This window comes from Rhinolophus sinicus, linkage group LG12 (genome assembly GCF_036562045.2).
Source record: "Rhinolophus sinicus isolate RSC01 linkage group LG12, ASM3656204v1, whole genome shotgun sequence".
In the NCBI taxonomy this organism is placed as follows: Eukaryota; Metazoa; Chordata; class Mammalia; order Chiroptera; family Rhinolophidae; genus Rhinolophus; species Rhinolophus sinicus.
In genome coordinates this window covers 746184-773798 of record NC_133761.1, presented here as the reverse complement: position 1 = coordinate 773798, position 27615 = coordinate 746184, and the positions used below count along the sequence as shown (strand labels likewise).

The 27615-nt window shown below is 62.5% G+C and overlaps 3 protein-coding genes across 12 annotated transcripts; 1 reads left to right on the top strand and 2 right to left on the bottom strand.

Moving 5' to 3' along the window:
* Window positions 1–890: 890 nt before the first annotated feature.
* EEF1D (eukaryotic translation elongation factor 1 delta) lies at window positions 891–14813 on the bottom strand. 10 transcript variants are annotated; one of them, XM_019712235.2, is made up of 10 exons: window positions 14454–14528; window positions 10159–10418; window positions 7240–8330; window positions 5440–5563; window positions 5016–5087; window positions 1988–2087; window positions 1804–1904; window positions 1498–1716; window positions 1091–1285; window positions 891–987 (listed from the first exon to the last, which is right to left on the bottom strand). In XM_019712235.2, the coding sequence occupies exons 3-10, from the start codon at window positions 8328–8330 to the stop codon at window positions 949–951; spliced, it is 1941 nt and encodes a 646-aa protein (XP_019567794.2). In that variant the 5' UTR covers window positions 10159–10418; window positions 14454–14528; the 3' UTR covers window positions 891–948. The 10 variants fall into 10 exon arrangements, with proteins under 10 accessions (XP_019567794.2, XP_019567798.1, XP_019567799.1 ...); XM_019712239.2 differs by lacking the exons at window positions 7240–8330; window positions 10159–10418 and having other exon boundaries at window positions 14454–14813; XM_019712240.2 differs by lacking the exons at window positions 7240–8330; window positions 10159–10418 and having other exon boundaries at window positions 5440–5560; window positions 14454–14588.
* A 37-nt stretch (window positions 14814–14850) lies between these two features.
* Window positions 14851–17554, top strand: TIGD5 (tigger transposable element derived 5). Its single transcript, XM_019712214.2, has one exon. It carries the CDS (start codon window positions 14946–14948, stop codon window positions 16842–16844), a length of 1899 nt encoding a protein of 632 aa, XP_019567773.2. The 5' UTR covers window positions 14851–14945; the 3' UTR covers window positions 16845–17554.
* A 2599-nt stretch (window positions 17555–20153) lies between these two features.
* PYCR3 (pyrroline-5-carboxylate reductase 3) lies at window positions 20154–27533 on the bottom strand. The gene is made up of 6 exons (XM_019712227.2): window positions 25008–27533; window positions 23274–23338; window positions 22639–22818; window positions 22152–22364; window positions 21789–21881; window positions 20154–21582 (listed from the first exon to the last, which is right to left on the bottom strand). The coding sequence occupies exons 1-6, from the start codon at window positions 25102–25104 to the stop codon at window positions 21400–21402; spliced, it is 831 nt and encodes a 276-aa protein (XP_019567786.1). The 5' UTR covers window positions 25105–27533; the 3' UTR covers window positions 20154–21399.
* Window positions 27534–27615: the final 82 nt, after the last annotated feature.

The following is a 27615-nucleotide window of genomic DNA, read 5'->3' as shown; positions in this document are numbered from 1 at the left end:
CCACCTCAATGCCCCCACCGAGGGGCAACCCATGCCCGTGTGGCTCCAGACCCCGGAGAACACCAGCTCTGACCAGCACAACAGCCCACCTTCCTCCCAAAGAATGGCTACTTCTCCAGCCACTCTGGGCAACAGTCCAGGGGAGGAGCCAGTAGTGGCACAAGTACTTCCCAGACTAGGATGGGGAGAGGCGGCAGGCAGGACAGCAGGCCGGACTCCATAGAGCAATGGGCTCCATTGAGCAATTAGTCCGTCATGGGCTCTGTCCAGGTCTCCAGCTGTGGACCAGACAGGCCGTGCACTGGGTGTTAGTGAGAGCGCGCGCGTGTGTGTAGAGCGCCCCCTGGAGGACGGGACAGGAATAGGGCCGCGGGGTCCTCAGAGCCAAGGAAAGAAGCCCAGCATTCTTCCTAGAGACAGTGGGCGCTGGCAAGGTCTTACACAGGTCAGACCTGGCAGCGCTGGGGCCTGGTCACAGCAGCAGGGCCAGGTTGGCCGCTGGGACCTCTCTTTCCTGCACAGCTGCAGGCTGGCACTTTTGCTCAGCTGGGAATGTAGCTGAGACCAGGAACAGTGCAGAGACGGAGGGCTGGGCTGCCTCCTGGGCCTCTGCAGGGAAGGAGCCAAGGCAAGCTCTGCTCCTGCCTTCAACAACTTGACTGGTGGGTGAAGACAGGTGGGCAGCTGAGAGATGGAGCAGAGAACTGGCAGGCAGAGGGGTGAGCTAACCCGGCCATGAGGAGGCTGTGCAAAGGCCAGGCAAAAGGCAGGCTATGGCCCCTGGGATCACTGGTGTAGGAACAGGGACACTTCTGAGGCCTGGGGCCTGGCAGTGCTGCTCATGGAACGCCGCCCACCCCCAGGGCCCAGACCAGGACAGGAGCCAGAGCGCTGGATCTCAGTCTTTAATGGCTGCAGGCCAGGGCTTCGCCCAGGCCCACTGAGGACTTAGATCTTGTTGAAAGCAGCAATGTCCACGCTCTGCACCTGGGGAGAGGAGGGAGACCGGTGGTCACGTGGGGCCATGTCCCCAAGGCCCACCCGCTCCTGTCCCCTGCAGACCAGCCCCCGTGGGGGCCCACCCACTCACGTGCTCCTCGAACTTGGTGATCTCCTCTTCCAGCAGGTCGGTCCCCACCTTCTCATCCTCCACCACACACTGGATCTGTAGCTTGCGGATGCCGTAGCCCACGGGCACCAGCTTGGATCCCCCCCAAGTCAGCCCGTCCAGCTGGACTGAGCGCACGCAGGCCTCCAGTTTGGCCATGTCCGTCTCGTCATCCCACTGGGGACAGAGGGGAGGAGAGGCTGGGGCAGGAGCCTGTGACACCGGGGAGCCACCCCGCAGCACAGCAGAGCGTGTTTCTCAGGGCTTTGCGAGCTGCTGGAGTTTACCCCTGCCCGCCCTGTGTCTGTCTTTAGCCCAAGGTGACTTGGCTGTCACTTGCCACCAGGACCGCAGGTGGGGGTCGGGGGGGTCAGAGATGGGCCACTCACGGGCTTGACGTCCAGGAGGATGGAGGACTTGGCCACCAGCGCGGGCTTCTTGGCCTTCTTCTCCGCGTACTGCCGCAGCCGCTCCTCCCGCAGGCGCGTGGCCTCCTTATCATCTTCCTCGTCACTGCCAAACAGGTCGATGTCATCGTCCTCATCATCCTCTGTGGCAGTGGCCACCTTCTTGGTGGAGGGCTCCACTTGGCGCATCGGGGACACGTGCTGCCGAGGGGGAGTGGAGGCTGGGACCCGCACAGCTTGGCTGGGGGGCCTGGAGGACCCGGGACTCTGGGCTTAGGGGGCGCTCACCTGGGTCTGAGGGGCTGTGGCGCGGTGGGCGAGCGAGCCCTTCTCCAGCACACCCAGCCGGGCCTCCAGCTTGCAGACGGCCTGCTGCAGGTCCTGCACCACTGCAGGAGCCAAGGGGACTGGTCAGGGGGCCAGGGCCAGGCGGGGACGCCCTCCCGCACCCCAATCAGGGCCAGGGCCTCACCGCCTCGCAGGCTCTGGTTCTCCACCTCTAGGCTGGCGATGCGGGTGACGAGCTCACTGTGGTCTCCGCCAGGTCCACTGGAGGCCCCCGGGCCTGAGCTCTGCAAGGCAGGGGGAGAGTGACAGCTCAGCACCCCAGCCTGCTCTTAGGGTACCCCCCATTCACAGTCACTCACAAGTGTGGCCCTGAGCTGGGTCCGCCTGCCATGCTCCTCCCAGGAGGGGGAGGAGCCTTGAGAGCAGGGACCACGTGACACTGAAAAGCAGAAAGGGCCCAGGGTAGCCCCAGCATGGAGGCAGCGGGAGCTCAGAGCCAGGGATAGCACTGCCCAGCGGAGCGGGAGGAAGCAGAAGGCTGCCAGTCCCAGGGGCAGCAGGAAGGAGCGTGCCACCCTGCAGCAGCCAGCACAGCACCCTGCCTCCCTGGGCCACACAGCCACTGTCTGGCTCACCAAGCCCACCCTTGAGGGCTCTGGGGAACCCAGAAACTCAAGCCTGGCTCCCATTGCCTGACCCGCGCAATGCTGCCCAAGGAGCTCACACCTGAGTCACACTCTAGGGGCCTACGTGCAGCCCAGCGAAATGGCACCAAGGACAGGGTTTCCTGTCCCCCTCAGGTGTCCAGTCAGAGACCTGGGTCTGAGGTCCACCTGCCCAGCAGCCAAAGGACAAGCCACGTGGCCTCCCCCTACTCTGTATTCCCCCCAGAGAGGACAGGCCACCAGGTGCCTGGCTCCCTGCCAGAGTACTGGGCAGTGACCCACCCACCAGCGTGCTCCTCGCAGAGCTGGCCCAGGGTGGACAGGGCGCTGTGTGGCTGCGGAAGGAACACTGACCAGCCACGGCCCAGGGTGGGCCCTGCTCACGTCACTCCCTCCTCAGCTCAACACAGTCCCCAGCCTCCTACTTCAGTCAATGGCACACCATCCACCGGCAGCTCTCCAGGGGGTCTCCCTAGACCACCGACACCCACAGGCACAAGGCCCCCTCTCTGGCCTGTCTCCCACAGCTCTCAGCTCCCAGTGCCCTTCCCACTAAGATCCCTGACGGCTTCTGTCACACGTGGATGAAAGCCAGAACCTCCCGCTCCTGCCGGCCGGCTCAGCAGGCTCCCCTCTCGGGGGACCGTGCTCCAGCGAAGTGAAGCCGATGCTGACGGCAGGCTGGAGCCTAGAGTCCCCCGTGAGCAGTGTTATCAGGCCTCTCCAGGAAGCCTATGCCTGGGCACTACCGCCCCCTGCCCTCCCTGCACCCAAGCTCATTCCAAAGCAAGGATGCGGCAGCCAGGGAGCCCAGGGCCTCTGCCCCAGAAAGGAGGGCCCAGGCGGCCCAGTCCAGATACAGCTGTCGCAAGCCAAAGGCAGCACTGCTCCCCAAGGTTTGGAATCCAGAACTCTCCACCCTTGCCCCCGGCGCTGTGCCAGCACCAGGCACCTGTGGGTGCTGAAGCCCGTGTCTGCTGAGCTCCACCCCACACTAGTCTGAGCCTGCGACTGGGTCAGCACTGTCCTTCCCCGGGTCCTGTAAGCAATGGCATGACATTCCTCTAATGTTCACGTGGACGTGGGGTCTTTACAGTGGTGATCCGGTTATAACGAGGGCATTAGAGTGGTCCTAACCCAACGACTGGTGTTCTTACAACAGATAGAGGAAAGATGACGCAAAACATGGCAGGAAACAGCCGTCTGTGCACCCAGGAGACAGACCTCCGAAGGAACCAACCCCGCCCAGACCTTGATCTTGGACTCGAGCCTTCAGATTGTGAGAAAATAAACATCTATTGTTTAAGCCACGGGGTCTGTGGTGCTTTAAACGTTAGAGGAGCGTCATTCAGCTGCTGACAGGGACCCAGGAAGGACGGTGCTGGCCCAGCCCCAAGCATACTGTCCCCAAGCCGGAGCAGCATGGCATAGCTTTCCCCAAAGACCAGGATCCAGAGCCGACCCCAACACAGCCAGGCCTGAGGGCGGAAGGAGGGAGAGTTCCTGTAGCTCAGAGCTGCTCAGCCCCCAGCAGCAAAAACCTCGTGCCACTTGGGTCCCTGTCTGCCTGGCCTGAACCTGCTTGGGTAGAAGGCAACGCAGGAGCAGGGAGGGGCCAAGTGTGCAGCAGGCCCTGCTGGGAGGTGGCCCCACTTCCTGGGGGACAACTGCCCAAGGCTGCCCAGCCTGTGGCCCGGTAGCCAGGCCATGTCAACCAGCTGTGCAGCCAAGGGACCTCACACGACCAAAAGGACTTTGCAGATGTCATCGGGTTGAGATGCTTCTGGATTATGCAGGTGGGCCCAGTGTTACCACAAGGTCCGTATGTGAGAGAAGCAAGGAAAGAAGGGATGGGACAGAGGCAAACATCAGTCATGACACTGCTGGCCAGAAGCCACAGGCTGAGGAGCGTGGGCAGCTTCTCAAAGTTGGAGAAAGCAAGGAAATGGCTTCTCTCCTGGGGTCTCCAGAAGGAGCACAGCCGTGCTGACACCTGGCCCACAGGGCCAGGACACACCCCTGCGTCCCAAAGGGAGAACGAGGTCTTGGCTCCGAGGGCCAGGACAGTGGAGAAGCAGGTCTGCCACCTCCTAGGGACAAGCTCCCTGAACAGGTTGGGGCACAGCTGGACAGGGCTGTCCCCTCCTGCGCCCCAAAGGCCTCCCTGGGCTGCAGGGCGCCTCCCTGGGCCTCAAATTCACAGTGGTGCCAATTCTGACTTCAACTCCACACTCTGTGAACCCTCCCTCTGGGAAGCGCAAGGCCTCAGGGAGAGGCAGATGTCAGGCTCTCACACGGCCGCAGGCGTGTGCCCACGAGCGGCCAGGGCGAGCGGGGAGAGAGCTGGGGAAGCACCAGCAAGCAGGCAAGAGGCCCGGCCAGGAAGGAAGGCTCCCAGGTCTGGGTCCCGGCAGGAGCACAGCACTGCACACCTTGCCCGAACTGCTCCAAAGGCCACAGCCAGCAGTCGTGGGGGAAGTGGGGCGTGCCGTTGGCGTGAGGGCGGCCGCACTAGTGCGCCGGCAGCACTCAGGCCGCGGTACTCACTCCAGCCAGGGATTTCTGGATGTTCTCTCTGGCTCTCGCAATGTCCCGGAGGATCACGCTGGCGCCGTTCTCCTGCAGATAGTGCAGAAAGAACCAGTCTTTTTTTTTTTTTCATTAAAAAATTTTAACTTCCAAAACATAAAAAAGGAGCCCTTGTGTGGAGAGCGGGAGTGTGGTGCGCAGAACGAGCTCAGCAGGCAGAAGCGCAGGGGGCCGGAGTCTTGCAGCCCTGACCACAGGCCCAGCCCAGGCCTGGGAGACGGTGGGGGCGCGTTGTCCCATGCTGCGATAGGAACAGATCCAGCACCCCAGGAGCCAGCCAGGGCCACCCCTCCAAAGACCCCTCCACCTGGAGCAGCCGCTGGGCACAATATGCCTGTCCTCCTGGTGCCGCAGACACTGTGGCCCCAAGCGCAGCCCCTACCTGGCGTGAGCAGCCAGCCACAGGCCCGTTCATCTGCTCGTAGAATTTCCTTTCTGCATCGTCATACTTGAACTTGTCGAACCAGATCTTCTCGTGCACTAGGAAGTTTGTGGCCATTTTCCTGCTGGGAGGGGAAGGAGAGGAGGCTAAGACAGCCTGGCCTGCACCGGCACCCCTGCCAACAGCCCGGGCACCAAGGGGCAGGCAGGCCGTCCCAGTCCTTGGGTGACAAGGGCTCCAGGCACCGGGGCACAGCATGAGTGTTCTCAGCAGGGCCATAGAGCCTGTATGCCCTCCCCCCACAGGCTTCCCTCAGTGTCCCACAGGCTTCCCTCAGTGCCCAGGCGGGTCCCAGGCCTGTCCCCAAGACCAGCAGCTGTCAGAGTGTGACTAGGAACCTCTGAGGGTCCCCAAGGCACTCCGTTTTCCGAGCACACACGTGTGCAAGGCTGGATTTATGTCAGTCAGACAACACACCCAGCCTGAGTGCAGAGCAGGGGAGAGGGCGCACCGCCTGAGCCAGACGCTGACTCACATTCCCACGACGTGAAATGAGGCCACGCACTCACTGGAGGCTTTTCTCACAGGAAAACCCCGTGTCATAAAAACATGCGGTCAATCCTAACGTCTACCATCAAGTTTACTCTTACTCTTCAATAAACGCTTTTAGAATCTGTTTTAAGTGCAAATGTGGTAAAAATGGACAGACATGACAAAAGCTCTTTGGGGACCCGAGACATGAACCTTGAGAACTGCTGCTCTAGAGCAGGACAAGCCGCCTGCAGCCCGAGAGCCGCACCCAGCCAGCGCTTTGCGAGTCACTGTTCTGCCACACACACCTGCCAGCCATCTGCTGCTTTCCCACACTCAGCAAGGTGGGAGCAACCAGACCTGGGCCTGCAGAGCCCTTCCTGTTCCTCACTGAATGGGAGAGAAACAGACCCCAGGCCACCACTGGACCTTGCCAAGTGACCCTGTGACAAGAGGGGGTGGGGCCCATGAACCTGCTCCCCCTCCACCCCTGTGAGGAGCGAGACCACCATGAACCCCCCTCCGCCTGATGGGGACACTCCCCCCAAAATGGTGCCGTCCCTCACACCGAGGTCAACCCCAGAGGGCAGAGCCAAGGGGCTCCTGCCAGGAGTCCGGGGCCCAGGCCAGCACTGGAGGCCCAAGGGACCTCTCCAAGTCCCCACTGGCCCAGCCTGGGGCACAGCTGCCTACACCCCAGCCCTCACCCAGCCCAGCTGCACCTCTGATCTTCCTTAGGGTTCGTCTGCCCCGCTGCCTGGGTCCAGCTCACCAGAACCCGTTTTGGGGCCAGGCACTGGCCTGCCCCTGCCCCTGGCCTCAGAGACCACCAGTGGTGCCTGAGGCTAAAAGCAAGTCTGCCTTCCCCAGCGGTGTCCTTCGGACTCAGGCTGCTCAGCTGGCCGTGTGCCGAGGGACCAGAGACACCCACCTTACCTCCGCAGTGGCCCAGGACGAGGGAGGCAGGGGTGGATGACAGGAGGGGCCGGCGGGGGCGTGGTGCCTCCCACGTCTTGCCCCACTGAGGCTCAGGAGCCTTCAACACTGCCCCGGGAGTTGCCCAGCCAATAGGGAATCCTGTGTGGGGCAGTCAGCCCTGTGCCAACCCCTTCCCTCCCCCAAGAACTCTGTGACCCCCAAGGGGTGACCCTGGAGGCTGCACTGCTCCACCCACTACTGCATCCAACTTAGCCGGGTCCAGCTGTCTCGGGGCCAGCCCTGCTGGGGTGGGGGCAGGGAGGGGAGCACCGCCCAGCACGTTTCTCCTACTTGGGTCTCAGGCTGGACACAGATGGACCAGCCCGGGCAGCGGGTCGGTGAGCCAGAGCCGTGGCCTCCAGGCGCCAGGCCATGCGCACGGCCTCGGCAGCATGGTAGCGGCACTCTGCGCTGTCGTAGGTGGGCTTGCTGAGCCAGGGGGCCTCGGCGTCCTTGTGCAGGAAGTACCAGTAGGGCAGGGCCGAGGGAACCACCCCATCGACCCGCCGAGGCCCAGCCCGCCGGCTCCCCACAGCACTGCGGCCCCGCCGGTCTCTGCGGCCCCGCCTGGCACCCTCCGCCTGGCCGACTTGCTCCTGCAGGCGCACCTTCCCAGGGGGGTGGCCATCAAATAGGGCCTCGTAGAAGCCCCTCTCGGCTGCATCATAGCGGGGCTTCTCCAGCCACACCTCCTGCACCAGGGCTTGCAGGCTGCCCAGCGGGGGCTGGCCGTTGGCCGGTGGGCTGGGCTGGCAGGTGAGGGCCAGGTCAGGGGCAGGTGCCAGCTGGCCTGTGTCGGGAGTCCCCTGCCTGTTGCTTCCCTCTGCAGCCAACAGCAAAGCCTGAGACCACTCCACGAACGCCCGCTCGGCCAGGTCGAAGGCAGACTTGTTGACCCAGACGCCCCAGGTCACATGGTGGCAGGCCACCTGGCTTCCATGTGTGCAGGGAGCTTTGGGGGCCAGAGACGGCGGCCGGGCTGCCTGGGCAGCCACGTCTGCCAGCCTCTGGCGATAGGAGCTCTCAGCCTGGTCGAAAAGCGGCTTGTCCAGCCAGACGTGGTCAGCCGAGAGGCCCACAAGGGCCAGGTCTTCCTGGCCGAGCCAGCTCTTCGGGGAGCGCTTCCTCTTCTTCTGCAGGGGCTTTGCTCCCTCGCAGCCCTTCCCAGGGGCGCCCCTGCAGCTGCCGGGGGCCGCCACCTCCGCAGCCGCCTCAGTGTCCTGCTGGCCGGGCCCGTTCGCAGCAGGTGCTGCGGCTAGGAGTTGCTGGTGGGCGGCGGCTCGCATGGCCTCCTGCTCGTAGAAGCGCCGCTCGGCGTCCCCGTACTTCTGCTTGTCCTCCCAGACGGTCTCCAGGGCGCAGGAGGCCTTCCCGCTCCTCATCTTCCACGCAGCGTTAAAAGCAAGACAAGAAGATGGTTGAGCACAGCGCGCCCGCCCCTCCCCGCAGCCTGGCCACGAGGTGGAGGCCCGGACGCTTCCCAAGGGGAGCCATCAGGCAACATGCAGGGACCCCAAGTCTAGCACAGGGGAGCTCAGTACAGCAATAAACTAACACCATACATCTGGGTGTGTAAACGCACGCATTCTCGTAACCGTACTTGTCTTTTCTAACCCAACGTGCACCCAGGCTCTCCAAAGAGATCTGGAGAAGTTTCCAAACCTCTTTGGCCACAGAAACTTCTCACAGAATCTCCAGGCAGGCTCGCCTGATAAAATACATGATGCACTCAGTGAACTTACTTTTATGTGAACAAATAATCTTTAAAGTACGTCCCACGAAACACAAGACTCCCTTATGACAAGTTACTTGTTCATGAGATTGACACTGACGTCCTGTTTTGCTGAGTGCAGCCACCTTTCCCGAAAGCACGTAGCTGCCTGAGGACGGCCCCTCACAGTGCGCCCAGCCTGTCACCCACACCCGCCACGGCCACAGCACCGTCCAGACATCACATGTCCCAAGAGGAGCTGCCTAGGGTCTTAGATGGGCTGGCCATGCAGTGACAGTTGGGCGCAGAGGGTGCAGGGCCCCACGTCCAGAAGACCCCAGACACTGTGTTGGTGACCCTCTAAAGGGAAGGAGCCCAGTGGCTCAGGCAGGGAGGAAGAAGCAGGCTCCACTGTCAGCTGCAGGCGCCTCCGACCAAGAGGCGATCAGCTCACACCTTTGGGTGCACTAAACTAAGAGGCCACCAGGAATCTCTGAGCCCCAGGATGTCTGGGGACAGGTGGGGGGCTCGGCCCAACCTGTACTATGGCCAATAGACAAACCTGTGTGCCGAGCGCCTCAGCGACCTCGTTGGAGGTGACCTGAGGCGTCTGCTCCAAGGGCAGCTGGCCTGACAATGGCCTGACTCCCTGCCACACTCCGATCCTGCTGCTGGCACAGGAAACCCCCCCACCCTACCACTCTGTTCCTAGGCGTGGTGCTGTGGAAAGGCTGGCGCCCTCTGCCGACCAGACCAGAACGCTGCGGGGCCCCCCACTCAGCAAGAACAGGAGCCGGCCTGCTCTGATGGTGCATCTAAGGTTCCCAAGCTCACTCGGTTGGCCTGATCCAGAGGGGTGGCTTTGAGCGGCACAGCAACTCCTTCCCAGCCACAGGCCTGACTCGGGGCCCTGCTCCCCAAAGCAGAGGCATCCTGCTGACTGCCTAACACTAACCAAGGTGCTAACCTGCCAGGGGCTGAACAGCTACCCTCGGACCATCCCCACCTCCCCTGCGTCTGTGGGTTGTTGGTGGAGCCTAAGCGAGGGCAGATCCACTGGGCCCTCATCCCCTGGGGACAAGGTCTCCAGAGGGAGGGCAGCCTTCCAGCCTGGGCGGGAAACCCTTCCCCCAAACAAAACCAAAACCTGACTCCAGTTACCGTGGGGACGTGTGGACTAAGTCCTACACTGCCTAGCGCTTCGGGGAGATTGCCCCTTGTCCTGAGGGGCGCCTTGGGGGCCTCTAATGGCACATGCCCCAGGTCTCTTCTGAGGTCCCAGAGAAGAGTTGGGGCCGCCCCCGGGTGCCTTCCTGCCAGGCTGGCAATAGTGGGAGGCAGGGCATTGTGACATCACCCACTGTCCTTGAGGGGGCAGCAGGCTGCCTAGGCAGGGCGTGTGTGCCCTCTGACCTCTGACGCCAAGCCCCCTCGGCCCTGCCCAAAAGGCTGGACCCCCTGTGCCCAAGCCCTGCAGGGGCTGCAGCTCTGTGCCCTACCCACAGTCCTGACCCGCTCAGGGACCAGCTGGTCAGCCCAGGGAAGCACCGAGACCACACTCGCTGCTGCTCCCCCCGACGGATCAAGGTCAGAACCACGGCAAATCCAGCTCCTCTGTGTTCCAGATGACAAGGACAGAAGCCAGCAGCCTGGCGAGCCAGGCCCCGCACTCTCCAGGAGCAGTGCCAGCTAGGCTGGGGCTTCCCAGTCTCCGACGCAGGGCACACAGGACAGGTGTACTTACTTTCACTCTGACCTCCTAGGACAGCATGAAGAGAAAGCAGCACGTTAGAGGCATTCAGAGAGGGCGGCCCTTTGAGGAGCTGCTCGCGGAGGCGGCGTGTGGGCGAGTGGCGGACACACAGTGAGCACCAGGCCCACCATCAGAAAGCCAGGAGGCAGCCGTGCGCGTGCCCAGGTAGCAAGGCTGGCATCACTCGAAACAGGCATCCTGGGGTTCCCCTTAACTGGAGCCCAGGCAGGCCCCAGAAGCACCATCTCAACAGCCCTCCCTCCTGTTCCTCGCTCAGGCTGAGGCAACCAGGGGACAGGTGAGCCAGCACCCTGAGTGTCCCCACTGTCCACCTGAAGCTGTGAAAGGACCCAGCCCCACGCTGCCACCGGTCCAGGCTGCTCTCCAAAGCAGCAGCTCTAATGAAGTGCAAGACAAGGGCCACACCAGGGTCTCAGCAGCCACCACGCCCCAGGGCCAATGATAAAACACGGCGCCACCAAAGGACTCTTGAGGGACACAAAGTCTCCCCGTGTGGCAAAAGGAAAGGGCTTTGAGCACATTCTCAGATTGGGAAACGCCATAGAAGCTAGGGGCCACACCACAAACCCATAGGAGGTGGCAGCCTGCCCCAGAGGAAGCTAAGAAGCCGACTCTAAGAGGCCCGCTGGGCACAGATGACATGCCCTGCCCACGGCGCCCTGCCCTGGGGTCCCTCGCAGCTACTCAGCACTAGAGTTCTTAAGACTCTGTCTCCCTTCTCCAATGGGAGCTCTGCCACCCAGGTCCCTGCGTAGCATCAAGTCACTGACGGACGGGGATGCACAAGGTGCCCTGCAGGGGTGGACAGACAAGCTGGCCCTAAGGGGAGGCAGCTGGCCCTCAGCGCACAGGAGGTCCTGGGCAGGCTCCCTGCAGGAGCAACACCCACCGCGGGCTTCTCAGGTGAGGCTCTGGGGTAGGGAGCGGGGCGGGGGGCGGATAGGGCATGGCTCTGGGGGAGAAGGGCTCTCTGCAGACAGTGATGGAGCCTCACCTGGGGAGGCTGGTCACAGCTGAGAGCAGTGGAGAGCCACCCGGGGACAGGGCCAACAGCACCCACAGCGACGCTTCTGGCTTCCCCCATCCTGCAGCCAGGTCTCCCAAGACAGACAAACAGCAGACGCAGGAGCCCACCTATTTCCTCTACCTCCCTCATCCTGTGGGCCCTGCATTCCATGAGGACGCGCTGAGCTGAAACCCCATGTCTCCTAGTGGAAAAGCGAGGAAGAGTCTAAACACTTCCCTCTGAGGACAGAGACATGCCTACAGCTCAGCTCTCCAGGGAGGACCCTGCGCTTCCACAGGGACCCTCCTCTCCATGGTTTCTCTAGGCAGCAGTGGTCGCAGCTTGGAGCATGGGGAGGAAAACTCACAAACACCAGAGCAAGGACCAGAAGTGGCCTCAGGAGGCCCCGCCGGCGGCTGGCTCGCTCACCTGCAGAGCCAGGAGCTGACCACCCCCACTGTGGCCCAGCCCTGTCCATCAGGCACACTGAGACCTTTCTCATAAAGGGGGCGCTGCCCCCGGTTCTTGGGGGCCTCCGGTTTGGGAGGCCCCAGTGGGACCATACCCTGCCTGGCTACCAGCCGTGGTGAAGGCAGTTGACCCGGCTGAGGTGGTCCTGGTTAGAGATGAACCCTCGTCTGGACACTCCCAGCCCAGGACACCAAAACATGTCCAAGGCGTCTGCGGGCCATGGGCCCTTCTCGGCCAGCTGAGCCAAGAGGTGCCAGCACGAGGAACCCACCCACAGCCCCCACCCAGGACACTCCTGGCTAGAGGGCCCTGAAGGAAGGTGAGGATGTGGCCTGGCAGAGCTGTGCCCAGCACAGTGTCGGGCCGCAGACACTGGGCAATGGGGAAGGTTTCTGGGAGGGGCCGGCCCCTCCCCTGGCTCCACCCTCCACACACCTACCCATCCTCCGGACGCAGCTCCCCTCTCCTCATCCCCATCGCAGTCACACAGGGAGGAGCTCCTAGATTGTATGCCCAGGGGTCAAAAAATGCCCACTGGCCACTGGAAGTGAGACTGGCACGAGCAAGCATGAGGTGTGCTGCTCTGCCACTGACTGGGCTTGCCCGGGGCCCCCAGCCTGCATGGCCACGACGGGCGCTGCGCAGTAGAGCTGCGTGTGTACCCGCAGCCGCTGCCAGGGCAGCCTCGAGCCCCTGAAACGTCACAGCCGATGAGAACAGACACGTAGCTACTGAGCAGCGGCACCAGCAGTGCAGGCCAGGCGCAGACGGCCAGGGTGCCCTCTGCCTTTCCTTGGCGGGTGCCACAGTCCCAAACTCCTACTTGGGCTCTCTGACCTCTGCCTCCTGGATACTTCAGCCCCACTCAGAAATGCCAACCCGTCTGATGGTAGGAAGGGGCCCCATAGCCTTGGGGCTCACACTATGGATGCCCAAGTCACACCCCAGGCCTGACAATGGTCCCACCTCACGCCACAGCCTGTCAGTTCTATTTCTGTCCCAGCCCGTGCTGCTCCACTGGGCCCGCCAGGCCCCTGCATCCTTCCCTTGTGTTAACACTGGTTCTGCATGTGCTTCTCCGACCTTCCATGTGCATACCTGGTGTGTCCCCAGGCCTCACACACAGCTGGGACACAGGAGTGTGGAAGCAAGGCTCTGAGCCAGTGAGGCGAGCGGCTGGGATCCGTCTTCTCCCTCCAATGCCTATACTGCACCTGTGTCTCGCTGCCACCCACTTCCAACACATACCATCTTAAAACTATGGGCACAGGGCCAGGGCTCGACAAACCCTCAGGCCAGCATTTCCCGCCTGCGGTCCCTGAAAAGTTGACACTGGTACATGACACGCTGGAGGACATTCTTTTCGTGGATCTTTTAAAAAACATCACCTTAACAAACCATTCACAAAAACCCCAGCTAAGCACATCTGCCCACCTATGCTGAATCCTGCAGCCTCACCCAGCTCCCAGCAGCAAAGCCCAGGAACCAGCCCATCTCCAGAGGGCAGTCATTCCGGCCCATCAAGTGCAAGAAGGGACCCACAGTCGAGGGCTTATTCTGCCCAGGCTCCCATGAACCCCACAGCAGCCCCACTACACAGTGAAGAAATGGAGGCCTGGACTGGCACAGGGCCCAGAACGCTGCCCTGGACAGGTGGCACAGGGAGCCTACTCCTTAGTTTGTGTGCCAGGCGCTCCATGAGAAGGCACTTGATCAGGGGGCACGCTGCCCGCGAGACTGGGCTCAGGAATAACCAAACTGCATCTGAGCCTGCACTTCCTGCCTCGGGGAACCCGAGGTATTCCGGGGAAGGTAAAGACGCCCCTCCCTGCCCCAGGCCAGGCCCTCAGAGGAATTCATGCCAGGGTCAATTTCAGAGACGCCACCGTCAGGCAGGGACCACCCCAATAGTTCTCTTGCTCCAGGGTGGCCCTTCGTTCTGGAAACTCTGACATGCAGCCTCCATGGATGGGGTCGTCACTCCACCCCTCGGCTCCAGCGTCAGCCTTTCCCTTCTTCCACTTAAAGTGCCCGTTTTCCAGGAAGGCATCACCCTCCTCTTGAGGGTGGCTTCCACGTCGTCTCCTGCCCCGACACCTTAACCAAGTCCAGGCCCCAGTCGCTCTCAGAAAACCCTGTGTTTCACTCAGCAGTCACGTCCTTATTCCTTCCCGCATTCGTGAGCAGTAGGTGCTTAATAAACGCGTGCTGGACAAACGAAGGTCTACAGGCCTGGGCCACAGCTGGGCACATATTTCTGTCACCCACCGAGAAAAAGTCCAACGCCACCCCGGGCAATCCCGCCAACTTCCGGCCCCGGCAGCCGCAGCGCTCGGCCGGCCACGTGGGCCGCGGGCCCCGCCCCTCTGCGCCGGCCCCGGGAGCCGCACTTGGCCCACCGCCCCTAAGCCGACACGCCGGCGGCACCTGCGCCGCGGTCCCTCACGGCGCAGAGCCGCGAGCGCAGCCCGGGCCGCCCGCTCCCCGGCCCGTGGGGCCTCCGCGGCGCGTGCGGCTCCTTCGGTGCGCGCCGCAGTACTCACACGCCAGCCAACGACGCACTGACCAAAGCGGGGAGCTCGGCGGCGCGGGACTGCTGAGGAAAGAGAGGGCTCGGCGGCGCGCACGGGAAGTGAAGCGGCGGGCTCTACCACGCGCCGCGGTCTGGGGAACAGGGGACGCGGCTCGCGCGCACGCCCCGCCCCGCCGCCGGAGCCCTCCGCGCGACTCTCCCAGCGGCTGCAAAGACAGAAGCCAGAGGGAGACCACCACGGCGCTCGTTCTCTCCCGAAGGAGCCGGAGCAAACGGCCGGGGACAGAACCACCCTCCGCCCGCCCCTCCTGCGCTGCGGGCCCAGTGGACTCGTCGGCACGGGGTGGAGTTGGCGGAGCCGGCGCGAGGCGGAGCCAGCGCGCCTGCGTCCCGGGAGCCGGCGAGACAAAGGGGAGGGCCGAGGCCGGCCCCGCCCCCAGGGCCCCGCCCCGCGCGGCCGGCCCGGCGGGCTTATGGCTCCTGCGCTCCCGCCGCCGCCGCCATGTACTCCGCGGGCCCCCCGGCAGGCCCGGCCCCGCGCCGCGGCCACCGCCCCCCTCTCGGGCGCCCAGCGCAGCCGCCGCGGCCCACCGCGCCCGCCCCGTCTCCCACCGCGCGGCCCCGCGTGGCGGTGAAGATGGCCTTCCGCAAGGCCTACTCCATCAAGGACAAGTTGCAGGCCATCGAGCGCGTCAAGGGCGGCGAGCGGCAAGCCAGCGTGTGCCGCGACTTTGGCGTGCCCGGCGGCACGCTGCGCGGCTGGCTCAAGGACGAGCCGAAGCTGCGCTGGTTCCTGGAGCAGCTGGGCGGCGAGGTGGGCACGCAGCGCAAGAAGATGCGACTGGCTAACGAAGAGGAGATCGACCGCGCCGTGTACTCGTGGTTCCTGGCGCTGCGCCAGCACGGCGTGCCGTTGTCGGGGCCGCTCATCCAGGCGCAGGCAGAGGCCTTCGCGCGCCAGATCTACGGGCCCGAGTGCACCTTCAAGGCCAGCCACGGCTGGTTCTGGCGCTGGCAGAAGCGCCATGGCATCTCCAGCCAGCGCATCTACGGCGAGACCGAGCCCCCGGCCGTCAGCCCCGCGCCCGGCCCGCCCGTCAAGCAGGAGCCCGCGCAGCCCCCAGGCGCCGGCCCCCTGCCGGGCCGCGCCTCGGCCCCGTCGTCTCCAGCCGAGGGTGGCTACGGCGACGAGCAGATCTACAACGCCAACGTCACCGGCCTCTACTGGAAGCTGCTTCCGGAGCAGGCTGCGCCTGTAGGTGCGGGGGGCTGCAGCCGCCGCTGGCGGGGCGACCGGGTGACTGTGCTGCTAGCCGCTAACCTGACCGGCAGCCACAAGCTGAAACCGCTGGTCATTGGGCAGCTGCCGGACCCGCCCAGCCTGCGCCACCACAACCAGGACAAGTTCCCAGCCTCTTACCGCTACAGTCCCGACGCCTGGCTCAGTCGCCCTCTGTTGCGGGGCTGGTTCTTCGAGGAGTTCGTCCCCGGCGTCAGGCGCTACCTGCGCCGCAGCTGCCTGCAGCAGAAGGCGGTGCTGCTGGTCGCCCACCCACCCTGCCCGAGCGCGGCGGCCAGGATGCTCGCCCTGGAGGAGAGCGACGAGACCCCCAGGCGGTTCCGGCCAGAGCCCCTGGGCTCCCCGGAGGAGCTGCAGACCCCCGATGGGGCTGTCCGGGTGCTATTCCTGTCGAAGGGCAGCAGGCGGGCACACATCCCCGCCCCGCTGGAGCAGGGCGTGGTGGCCGCCTTCAAGCAGCTGTACAAGCGGGAGCTGCTGCGACTGGCCGTGTCCTGTGCCGGTGGCTCCCCACTGGACTTCATGCGCAGCTTCATGCTCAAGGACATGCTCTACCTGGCTGGCCTCTCCTGGGACCTGGTGCAGGCAGGCAGCATCGAACGCTGCTGGCTGCTGGGCTTGCGGGCTGCCTTTGAGCCTCGGCCGGAGGAGGAGTGTGTTGGGCAGCCTGCCGGCCAGGCCGAGGAGGCGGCCGAGCACAGCAGGGTGCTCAGCGACCTCACGCACTTGGCAGCCCTAGCCTACAAGCGCCTGGCACCTGAGGAGGTGGCCAAGTGGCTGCACCTGGACGATGATGGGGGCTTGCCCGAAGGCTGCCGAGAGGAGGCAGGCCCTGGCCGGCCCCCTGTGCTGGCCGCTGTGACCCCTCCACCCCCCACTAGCCTACCCTCTGTCATGGAGGGTGCGGAGGAGGAGGAGGCCCCCATGCCCACAGCTGGAGAGGCTGTTCGGGGTCTGGAAACTGCTCTGCGGTGGCTGGAGTGCCAGGACCCCCGGGAGGTGGGGCCACTGAAGCTGGTGCACCTGCGCTCACTGATCAGCATGGCCCGGCGGCTGGGAGGCATTGGGCCCTCTCCCACAGTCCCCGACAACGGGGTGTGACCAAGCGGCCCCCCAATGGCCTTTGTCCTGCTGCATCTGGAGGGAGAGGACACACATAGTCTTCCCTCTGCCCTCCCTCCCCTCCCCTGGGGTGGCCCACCCCATGAATAGCGTTCCAGGGAACCCAGCCCAGCCTGGCTTGGAAGGGCTGTCTGTTGGTGAAGGGTCATCCTGGGGGTGCTGGAGGAGAGGGCCCGGGCTCATGCTCCTCCCTGGGCAAGCATCCACATGGGGTCTGTGGTCTGAGCCAGGGCCCCTCCCAGGCACGCCTGGCATTCACACACCACAGCACTTACCAGAGTGCAGTTGGCTGTGCCCTGCCCTGGTCCCTGTAAAGCTCAGGCCTCCAACCCCACCCCCACCCCTGTAGCCTGTCACCTGCACTGGACAAGGGCCCAGGACTCCTGTCCACCCAGAGCCCTGGTGCTGCGTAGTTCCCAGGCCACAGCCACACGGTCGTCTCAGTGGAAAGATGCACCACTCGGTTTTGTTTTTAGCACATTAAGTCCGTTTTTACAGATACTCTAGGGGGTCAGGGTGGGGTCTCAGTCCCCAGCCTGGGCCCATTCTTGCAGGATGGCTCCGTGGGCTGGGAAGGGGGACGGTGCCCAGCACTTGGGTTTCCTGAGGTTCTGGATGCAGTAGGGTATAGATTTCTGTTCCACTTGGGTTTTTCATTTTCCTTAAGAAAATACATTTTCTGAACAGCTCTTATTGTGTGGGGTTGGCATGCGGCTGGACTTGGGCCCTGGTGACTAGAACATTGATTGGGCAAGCTCCCGGACTCCCCTAGCAGCACTGACAGCTGTGCCAGGACAACCTTGCAGTGCCTTTGAGCCCCTTGGGGCTCCTCTGCCTCTTCAGGCACTGCCAAGGGCCCTAGGAATTGGGCTTCTGGGTGGCACAGTTTAAAGGAGGGGCGGGCCTGTGCATTACTGCCCAGCTCTTGCATGTTCTGCTTCTCCGTCCAGTTGTAGCTTCAGATGGCTGCTGGTGGTCTGAGGCCCAGAGATGCCGATCCCCCCATAGGGGGAGGGGCTGCCTTTGCAGAGATGCTGCCCAGAGCCCTCCTGAGGCGCAGAGGTCCGCTCTCCACTCTCACCTGCCCTATGTCGTCCTGGTGGCTCGAGGCTGCAGACAGGTGGTGTGTTTGTGGAATGGCTGCACCGGGTGAGGCAGCTGGAGGGAGCCTCCGAGCAATTCCCACACAAGCCCAAGCGGCTGCCGTGGGGCTTCTGGGCTCCAGGGCCGGGAGCCTGCTGGGTGTGTGCAGAGGCAGACCTCAGGGCCCAGACGGGCACCTAGTGAGGGTGCACATGGGCCCCACAGCCCAGGTGGCCTTGGTGGCAGCCCCTCAGCCTGCATCAGCACTGGCTCCTCTGGCCAAGGTGTCCAGCTCCAGTCTTCGCTCTCCAGTCTCGCCCTCTGTGGGCCTGGGCAGGGGGCCAGTCGGGACTGAGATGGGGGTGAGGAGCAGGACCTCTTGCCTGCGTCTCTTGGAGCTGCTTCACGGGGCACCAGCCCTCTCCTATCTGGAGAACCAAGGCTGTACCCCAGAAGGCGGCTCTGGCCTGGCTGGGTGGCCCTGGCTGGGCACTGTATAAAGCCAGGCTGGTTCAGGCTGGCCCGGGGCCCTGAGAAGCTAGTTTGAGTGCCTGGCAAGTGGGGCCATTGGCTTCACTGAGCCAGGGAGAAGACCTGTAAAGGTGTCCTGTGTTTTCCACGGGGTGGAGGCTGCGGGCACCTGGTCCCAGGCAGCCCCACCAACAGGTCACTGTGATCCCAGGTTGCCCCAGGGCCCCACTGCAGCACTGTCTCTGGTTTGAAGTCACCCATCTCCCTGGGTTCAGCTCTGTGAAATCATGGGTGACCTGGCCGGAGGCTTGCCGTTGGAGACCTGTTTGTCCCTGCAGGAGGATGGCTGAAATGGACCGCAGCTGGTGGCCGCAGTCCGTGGCCTACCCCTCACTGCCATTATCTGCTGGGCGCATGGGGATTTGAGTTTGCCACCCTGGTTTCTGATGACCTGAGACAGGTGGTGGATGGTGCTGGGGCAGGGGTCTTGGTTACTGCTGCTGGAATTGCTTCACTTCTGTTGTCTGCCAGCTGGAAACTTTTTCCCTCGAGGATAACACTTTCCCTACCATGGTAAGGGGACCCTGCAGCCCGGGAGGTGCTTAGGGACAAAGTCATTGGCCTCCCCACTCCTGTTCACGGTGGTGAAGGTCACTGCGCTTCCAAAAAGTGGCCCTTGGTCAGAGTCATTGTTACAGCTCACCTGGTGGGCGGGGAAGGAAAGCCAGTGTGCAGAATTCTGCTGGAACCACCCCTGACCTATGTGCTTTGGGGGATGAGACCAGGCAGTGCGAGTCAGAGGGGGCCCAGCATTGTCTGAGACTTATCCTCGGGAAGTGGCTCCCCAGACATCAGTTGGGATGGATAAAATATCTGAGCATGGTGTGAGAGGAAGGGGAGCACCGTCAGGCTGAGGGGCTGGTCATCCAGGGATGACCCCCCCCGGCCCAAGTGCAGGTCGGGATTGCTGTGGGGAGCCTGGGTGGGGGTAGAACTCCAAGCACTATCTGGCCCACAGTGAGGGTGCCCACGGATGAGGCTTGACTCCCGTGGCATGTCCTTGAGAGGACATGGGCCGATGTGCTGTGTGCTGTGAGGGGCTGTTTTACACCCAGCCTCATGGATGGCAGAGCAGGTGGGCAGTGTGCTTTACAACAAAGGCTGACCATGTCAGCTTCACATGCATCCCTGTTCTGAAGTCTTGTTTGTGTCGCTTTGACCCAATGCTTGGATCTAGAACATCTCAAGTTGAAATTCAAGTGGACAGGGTATAAAAATGGGACAGCACTGATGACAGGAGACAGCACATGTGCACCCGTCTCAGTCATTTTAACCTTGTGCTGTAAAGTGCGGTCTGCGCTGGCCAACCATTGGGCTGCAGCCTTGCCCTGCCCCGAAGCTGCCCCCGAGTCTACACGTTCTGTCACAGACCACTACCTGGGGCGATGCTGCCCCTCCAGCTGGGCTGGGGGCTCACTGAGGCGCCATGCAGGGAGTGGCCTGCTTGGCGGAGCCCATCCTGGTTCCCAAGGATTGTGAGAAGACGCATCACCGGAACCCAGACACATAGCTGAGTGTGACGTCGGGGTGCAGGGCTCTTGTGTGGGAAACCTGCTGCCCAACCCACCTGAACCCCAGCTCCATCTGAGTCCAGTGTCCCGGCCTTGGCAGCGTGGTCCCAGGTACTTGGAATTTGGTTTTATCACCTCCTATTAAACATCGGTCGCTCTCTGCTACACAGAACAGTGACTTTATTGCCATTTCACAGATCAAGAAAGGTGTGGAAATGGACTCAGTGTGACCCTTCTAACAAGTGGCAGGGTCAGGGGCGAACCAAGTCAAGGCCGGAAGAGGGTGGGCAGGGAGGGCTTGGGGCTGTAGGTGTCGGGGAACGAGTGGGAGCGCAATGGGAGGCCACCGTTTGGTGCCTCAGCCCTGTCGGACAGGCAGGAGATTCACTGCCTAGACCCTCAGCTGGTCGGTGGCAGAGCGTGAACGGTAGCCAGGCTTCCCTTCACCTTACGCCTGGTGCAGCCTCAGGCCACTGGGCGGAAGCCAGGGGAGCTCCAGCCTCAGGCCTGCGCGAGGTGGGGCAGCCTCTAGTGAGCCTGGGATGGTCAGGAGAGCTGCAGCTGGCCCACCCCCTACCCAAAGGCCCCAGTTCCCGGCCTGTTGGTCTGTCAGGGACGTGCCGGAGAGCCAGGTCCTGCATCAGAGGCCAGGCCACAGGACTCTCCAGGACTCGTGACCAGGAAGGGTCCCCAGAGCCAGCTCTACCTACCACTTAGGTAGGTTGAGAGCTTAGGGTCTGGAAGAGGAGCCCACACCCAGCTGGAGCCCAGTGTATATTCTCGGTTGGCCAAAGCCTATCCTCCCAAATCTGGACCAGCCCCTCCACCAGCCTGCAGCTGCCGGGAGCCATCTGCTCATGGGGCTCCCCGGGGAGAAGGACCGGGTGCAGCCCCTCAGCTGGAAGAGCACACAGCACCCCACCCACCACCACCACCACAGGCCAACCCAGGGACAGGACAGATGTGGCTTCACTGAGGGGGAGGAGGTCTCGTGCAGATTCCACATGTCCCCGTGCTCCCCGACCTGGCTGCAGTCACACAGCTCTCAGAAGGGCCCACAGGCTGATCTCATGCCAGGGGCTCTGCTCATACCCTCAACCAACTGGCCAGCCATGTGGGGCACCTGACCAGCACTGCCAGTGCTCAGACCCTCAGAAGCCATGTCACCCTTACAGTGGGCCATCACCACGCTTCCTCCTGCCTGGGGAGGGGAGGGCAGTTCCCACTGGTGAGGGGATCCGCTCCAGTCATATCCTCTTAAACTTCCCCACGCGGGAGGCAGGGTGCAGTCGACAAGGCTCCTGTGGGTTAGAGAACCACAGTCCTCGGGAAGGGGCAGGGAGGGAGGGACGGGGTAACAGGGCCATTCTGGGCACTAAGAGCGATGGTCTGAGGCCTGTGCCTGTGCCCTACTTCCTGCTGAGTTCCTTGGCCCGGCAAGTGGCGGCCTCCACAGCACTCATGGCGGCTGCCCGAAGACCGCCCTGCTCCAGAGCGTGTAGTCCGTAGATGGTGGTGCCACCTGGTGTGCACACATCAGTCCGCAGCAGGGCCGGGTGCTGCCCCTTCTGCAGCAGCATCTTGGCTGTCCCCTAGGGAGAGGGGTGTTGGTGGCCGCTGACTCGAGGGAGGCGGGCAGCCCCTTCTCCAGCTGAGCCCCACTGTGTAGCCTGCTTCATCATGCATGCCCTGATGTGGGCCCTGATTTTCTGGGTCTGCAGTGTCCCTTTGCACAGCTCCCAGGAGGCAGACAGGCCCATCCCCTTCCATACACTCTCCTGGGGCCGCCGTCACTCACCAGCAGGGTCTGGGCAGCAATGCGGTGAGCCAGGCCACTGGGCATGCCCATCTTGATGGCGCCTTCAGCCAGGGCCTCAGAGAAGGCACACACCTGTAGGAGTGGGGCGCCGGGGGGATGGTGTCAAAGCCAACATTCTGCTGGACACAGCACCCAGCATGGAGAAGGCTTAGAACCTTCAGGAACAGAATCTGGAGCACTGGCCACCAGTGCAGAGCCGGGGCTGAGGCCTGGGCCCAGGGGTCTGCCAAGGGGCTGGCTGCAAAGGCCCAGGAAAGCGAAGTGGGGGAAAGCAGAGCTCACAGGAAGGCCCCGCTTTGCTGAGGTTCGGCCTGGGGGGGCAGGGGGGCGGACAACACTTACGAAGGCCACGCCACTGCCGCTGAGGCCGGTGTGGATGTCCACTTGGGCCTCGGGCACCTCCTCACACTGCCCACAGGCCTCCAGCAGAGTCTGCAGGAGCTCGGCATCGCTCCTCCCAGCATGGCGGCCCCGCGCCATCACCATGGCCCCCTCCTGGACCAAGCAGGGCAGGTTGGGCGACACGCGCAGCACCCGTGCCACCGGGGGCAGCAGCTGGCCAGACAGAGGCTGGGGTCAGGAGCCTGTGGGGCCGGCCCCACCGGGCGGGCACACACTTAAGTCAGCCCCCGCCCCTGCTTCCCAGGGGCGGCACTGGGAGCAACCCGAACCCCAGACCCCTCAGCCACCTGGCTGGCTCTGCAGGCTAGCTAGGAGGCTGTCTGCCACCTGTCCCAGCCATCCTGAGCCCAGGATGGGGCCAGTCTGAGGCTGCCCAGCCCCTCTGGGCTCATCGCCTCAGGCCCGCTGCAGCCCAGCAGCCACTCACCTTCTCTAGGGTGCTCAGAGACACCCCAGCAACCACAGACACCAAGGTGTGCTCAGAGGTGACCACAGGAGCCACCTCTGCCAGGACAGCGGGCAGGACGTGGGGCTTGGTGGCCAGGAAGACGAGCGAGCAGCTACGCAGCACTTCCTGGTTGGAATGGGTGGTCCGGCAGCCCAGAGCCTGCACCAGGAGCGCCCCGACCAGACCAGATAAGTGGGCGTCCTCCCAGACCATGGCCCTCCCAGCTGGAGGCCACCCTGCACTCCCACAGGTCTCTCCCACTGCCAGTGCCTGCCTCACCCTCCTGATGCCAGGACTCACCCAGACCCAACCCTGAGCCTCACAGGCCTCATGCCAGAACCTGTGAGCCCTCCGACCCCAGGGAATGCCCATGACCATCCCTGCCTACAACAAACACATGCGTGCACGCACCCCTTCACTCTGCTGTGGCCCTCAACAAACTTGACTTTCCTTCTGGCCTTTGGCCTCCCCTTTGCCAGCACAGCCCAGCCAGTCTCGAAACTTGAGCTACATAAGAAGCACTTCCCTGGCCCCAAGAAGGGTCCCAGAGGGACAGGAGCCACTCTGGGCCCCTGGGGGCAGCTTCAACTCAGAAGAGCTAGGCTCCAGCTCACCCGGAAGTGGCAGAGGTTCCTGTCACTTGGTGCACTGGCCAGCACATGTTGTGCTTCCACTTTTCCTGGAGAGAAAAGCAAAGGCTGGGGGTCAGCGAGGAGGAAGGAGGGGAGGAGTCAGCCCGGCCTTACTGAAGGCTCTTGGGCTCAGCCATGCCTGACCATGCTGGCCCTTGGCTGGCCTGAGACTCTCCAAGAACAGCAGGGGTGCTTGGGGCAGCCCAGCCCAGGCAATCAGGCTCATTCAGTTCTACTCGGGAGTCACTGCCACCACCAGCTGCTGCTGCTGCTGACTCCAGAGGCTCTGCTGGACACAGGGGCCCAGAGCTTGCCCTGTCTTGTGAGGACAGATCCCAAGGGCTTCTGCCTCTGGCAAGAGGGGGGCATACTGGGTAGGGAGTCCCGGGGGGCACTGAGCTTCCTTGGGAGGGGCTGCATCTGTGCTGAGACGTCCAAGCAGAGGCTAAGTGCCCATTTGGTAGAAATCATCTGTGTTTGTGGAGTATGGGGCTGGGGAGGTTAGAGTTCTGTAATGTCTAACAGGAAGGCAGAAGTGCACCCCAAACCTGAACCCAGAACTGATTCACCAGGGCAGTAACACCCACTGTGCACTGCACGCGCAGAGCAGAACTGCGCTCAGCAGTGCACCCAGACAGTCCTGGGAGGCAGCCATACTGCTGGGTTTTACAAGCAAAACACCTGAGAATTGCAGCCAACTATTTTGTGACTGATTTTGACCTCTCTGGACTTTGATAGATGGCTGAAGGCAGAAAGCCAGCCCATTATCTACATGTAAAGGTTTCTAAATACTGTGCAGGAGGATTAAGACAGCAGTGTCAGCCCTTGCTGTAAACCAGCGGTTCTCAACTAAGGAAGATCCCCCCCACCTAGCCACAGGTGACTGTGGCAGTGTCTGGAGACTTTTTTTGGCTGTCACATTTGGTGGGTGCTACTGACATCTAGTGGGGAGAGGCCAGGGAAGCAGCTAAAGACTACAATGTGAAGGATGGAGAATTATCTAGCCCCAAATGTCCCCAGTGCCGAGGTTGACAAATCCTGTAGCATGCCACCAAGAGTGGAGATAACATACACATAGAAAAAAGAATGGGAGGCTCAGAGAAGTCAAGCAAGCAGACCAAGGCCAGTGAGTTGGCGGGAGCTCCCAGGCTCTACGAGAGTGCTGTCCAAGACAAATACCACTCGAACCATATCTGCACCCACATTTTCTAGTAGTCACATGAAACAAGAAACAGGTGACGTTAATTGTATTGTATTTTATTTAACCCAGTATAGCCAAAATACTATTCTCCCAACCCGTAATCAATATTAAAGACTACTAAAATGTTACTTTTCTTTTTGGTGCTAAATCTTCCAAATTCGGTGTGTACTTTGTTCTATACACTCACAGCATTTCTCAAATCAGCCAAGCCACAGTTCAAACGCTCTACGGCCACATGCAGCTGGTGGCTACAGTGGGGAGAGCCGGCTCTAAGCCTCTCCCCGCACATCTCCCCGTTGTGCTGTCCGAAGGAAGCAGAGTCCCGAGGGCAGGGTTCGCGTCCCACCCTGGCCCACGCCGGCCCGGCCCTGCTCCACCCTGGGACCCCTGCGCGGAGGCCCCTGGCTCCTCGCCCAAGGGCTCTGCGGGATTCATCCCAGTGGGCAGGTGAGCTCCGGCCAGGTATTCCCACCTCCCCGCACCAGGCCAGCGTCGGACGCCCCCACGCGACCCACCTGCTCGGATGAGGCCCTGCGCGATGGCCTCCGCCATGCGGCCTGCGCCCACGAAGCCCACGCACCGCAGCTCGGGCCCCGCTCCGGCCGCCGCCATCTTGCCACCTCCCGTCCCGGGCCCCGCCCCTCTGCTCGTCCATTGGCTGTCAGGACCGCATGTCCCGCCCCCTCCCTTCGGGCTCTTGGTCCGCGCTCTACGGCTAGCTGAGCAGTGGGTTCCACCCCCTCGCTGTTCATTGGTTCTAGTTAGGCGTAGGTATCCTGTGGGCGGGGCCTAGGCGGGGCGCGTCACTAGGCGGAGCAAAGTAGGAGGCGTACCGAATCGTTTCGCGTGGAGGAACGTGGCACGAGGAGGACTTGGGCTCCGGTGCTGAGGGTGATGGCGAGCCATGGCAGGATTCTGGGCGCGTCTGCAGATCAGATCCTGATTTTCCAAATGGACAAGACCCATTCAAAGGCGAAGTGTCGGGAAGGGTGGGGTCTCTTCTGATCCTGTAGCGTGCCTGATGGTGTCCCTCGTGGAGACGCTGCAGAGCCCGGGAGGCCACTGATTGGTGGTCGCTAGGCAGCTGAACTTCCAGGAGGGACATGCGCCCTGATTCTGATGGGAGACCGGCAGGCATGGTCCGGACTCTGGCGTGTCATCATGACGGGTCAGGCGCTGGTGGGTGGGACCCTGCCAGTCTCAGGCCCGTTTCTCTGGATGGGAGCACCTTTCTCAGAGCGCCCTGGTTCTCCGTTTGGAGCCTGGGAGTGGACTCAGGCGGGAAGGACAGATGCCTGATGAGAACCTGTGGTCAGCTACCCCACAAGCTGCAGGGGCTCCCGGTGACAGCAGAAAATTAGCACTGCCAGTGAAATGTGTGATCAGGTGTCTGGCCAACCCGGATTCAGGTTTCTGTGGGTCGCCCAGGGAGCTGCGAGGAGGTGGGCCTCCCCGAGCTCCAACAGAGATGACGCGCGAGATGAGTGCTTGTCCAGGGCCAAGGACCATCTTAGAGACTAACACGGAGGGTGGGATCAGCATGAAGTGTGCTTGTAATTTCTGACACGGGGAAAAATAAGGTTTGAAGATCTAAGACCAATTCTTTCTGTTTGTTTACTCTTCACCCAGTCTAAGATTTCATGTTAAGGATGTTTTCTTCTAACCTCTGCTTTAACATTTGCAAAGCTCTTCAACAATGAAATTCCCTAATTCATTGGGCATTGGCCCTGCAGTGTGGCCCTGCTGTGGGCTGGGATGGGTGCCACACAGCAGCTGACCTGACAGCTGAACCCTCAGCCTGAGGACCTGGGGAGAAAGTTCCTGCAAGATAAACATACAGGACAACCCAGGGGACACTCAGGACACACCGCCACTATATATGTTCTGCCAGGTGTGTCCAGGGCCCTCTGCTCTGTGCTGGACCTCTTTCCCACTATTCTCACCTGGCTGGCACAAGCTCCAATTCAGGTGCCACCACCTCCCTGAACCCCAACATGGACAGAGCCTTCATTCACAAAGGGCTGGCACCCCGGTTCTGAAGCTCCAAGTCCTGTGGGTAGAGGGGGCCTCCCAGGTATTTACAGACAAGCAAACAGGCAATTCTGCAGGGCAGGTGGGCGTTCAGAGAAGGAGACCTAAAGGGGGGGGGGCACTAACATGAGATGGGCTCCAGGTTCCATCCTGGGGAGGCCCAGAGGACAAACACCTGGGCTTGCCTGAGAGAAAGGGGGTGTTGACGAGTGCAGTGAGGCGTCAGCTGGGCTCAGGGAGAGACACTGGGATTCACGTGTCTGGCACAGGGAAGACAACCAATACTGCCTGCATAAAGAAGCAATGGACGTGGCAGGCACAACTGGTCAGAAGAAAGCTGGGAGTCATCAGCATGAAGGTGGCAAAGGGCACTGGGGGAGAGGGGCCCTGACAAGAGGTGGGTCCCAGGCCAGGGAGGGTGCCTGGGTCCTGGGTGAGGCAGTTTAGCGGGTTCTGGCCTGGAGCCTTTGGACCTGGGTATTTCTGGATTCACACCCCAGTGACAACTGGCTGGCCTGGGGACCTGCCACTCAACCTGCTTGGACCTTGCCCTGCTGCCATTGAGAATGGGATGCCCGTGCCACTCACCTTCCTGCTCTCAAGGCCCAGAGGGTCGCCTGGGTGATACCTGTTACTGTCCATGGGAGAAGGGAGGCGGCCCCGCCACCCAAGCTGCTGCCTTAGAGTAGGGAGATGAAGGGCCAGGCCTGGCCCAGCTCTCTCCTATGGTCCCAGGAAAGGCTGAGCCACCCAATCGCCACCCTCCCCTCAGATGCCTCCCACTCAGCCTGTCCAAATCCAGTCCCAGCCTCTTTCTGCAAAGTCCTGGGACTCAGGGGGGAAGCCCAGGGGAGCTCAGGTCACCAGGCCTGCTTGTGGCCACGCCTGCAGCAGGCAATGCCCTGCACCCCCACAGGCCAACAGTCCACTGTCTCACCCCTGAGGCCTGCCTGCTTCCTGCTTGCACACCTGCCTCTCCATGACTCTGGCTTCTGCCACCCCAAGGACAGAGGGCCTCCCTAGCCCAGCAGCTGTCAGGGGCTGAGCAGTCAGCAGGGGATGGTGGGTCCTGGGGCTGGCTAGGCTTAGGGA

What these genes read in the sequence shown, in the direction of transcription:
- EEF1D (XM_019712235.2), bottom strand. Translation starts at nt 8,330, where the DNA reads ATGAGGAGCGGGAAGGCCTCCTGCGCCCTGGAGACCGTCTGGGAGGAC. An exon ending in GTGTCCAGCCTGAGACCCAA is followed by an intron (nt 5,564 to 7,239) that starts GTAGGAGAAACG and finishes TTCCCCTCCCAG; the next exon opens with CAGGAAAATGGCCACAAACT. An exon ending in CCACAGCCCCTCAGACCCAG is followed by an intron (nt 1,717 to 1,803) that starts GTGAGCGCCCCC and finishes CCCCCTCGGCAG; the next exon opens with CACGTGTCCCCGATGCGCCA.
- TIGD5 (XM_019712214.2), top strand. Translation starts at nt 14,946, where the DNA reads ATGTACTCCGCGGGCCCCCCGGCAGGCCCGGCCCCGCGCCGCGGCCAC.
- PYCR3 (XM_019712227.2), bottom strand. Translation starts at nt 25,104, where the DNA reads ATGGCGGCGGCCGGAGCGGGGCCCGAGCTGCGGTGCGTGGGCTTCGTG. An exon ending in GCAGGGCCTCATCCGAGCAG is followed by an intron (nt 23,339 to 25,007) that starts GTGGGTCGCGTG and finishes TTTTCTCTCCAG; the next exon opens with GAAAAGTGGAAGCACAACAT. An exon ending in GCGGCAGTGGCGTGGCCTTC is followed by an intron (nt 21,882 to 22,151) that starts GTAAGTGTTGTC and finishes CCACTCCTACAG; the next exon opens with GTGTGTGCCTTCTCTGAGGC.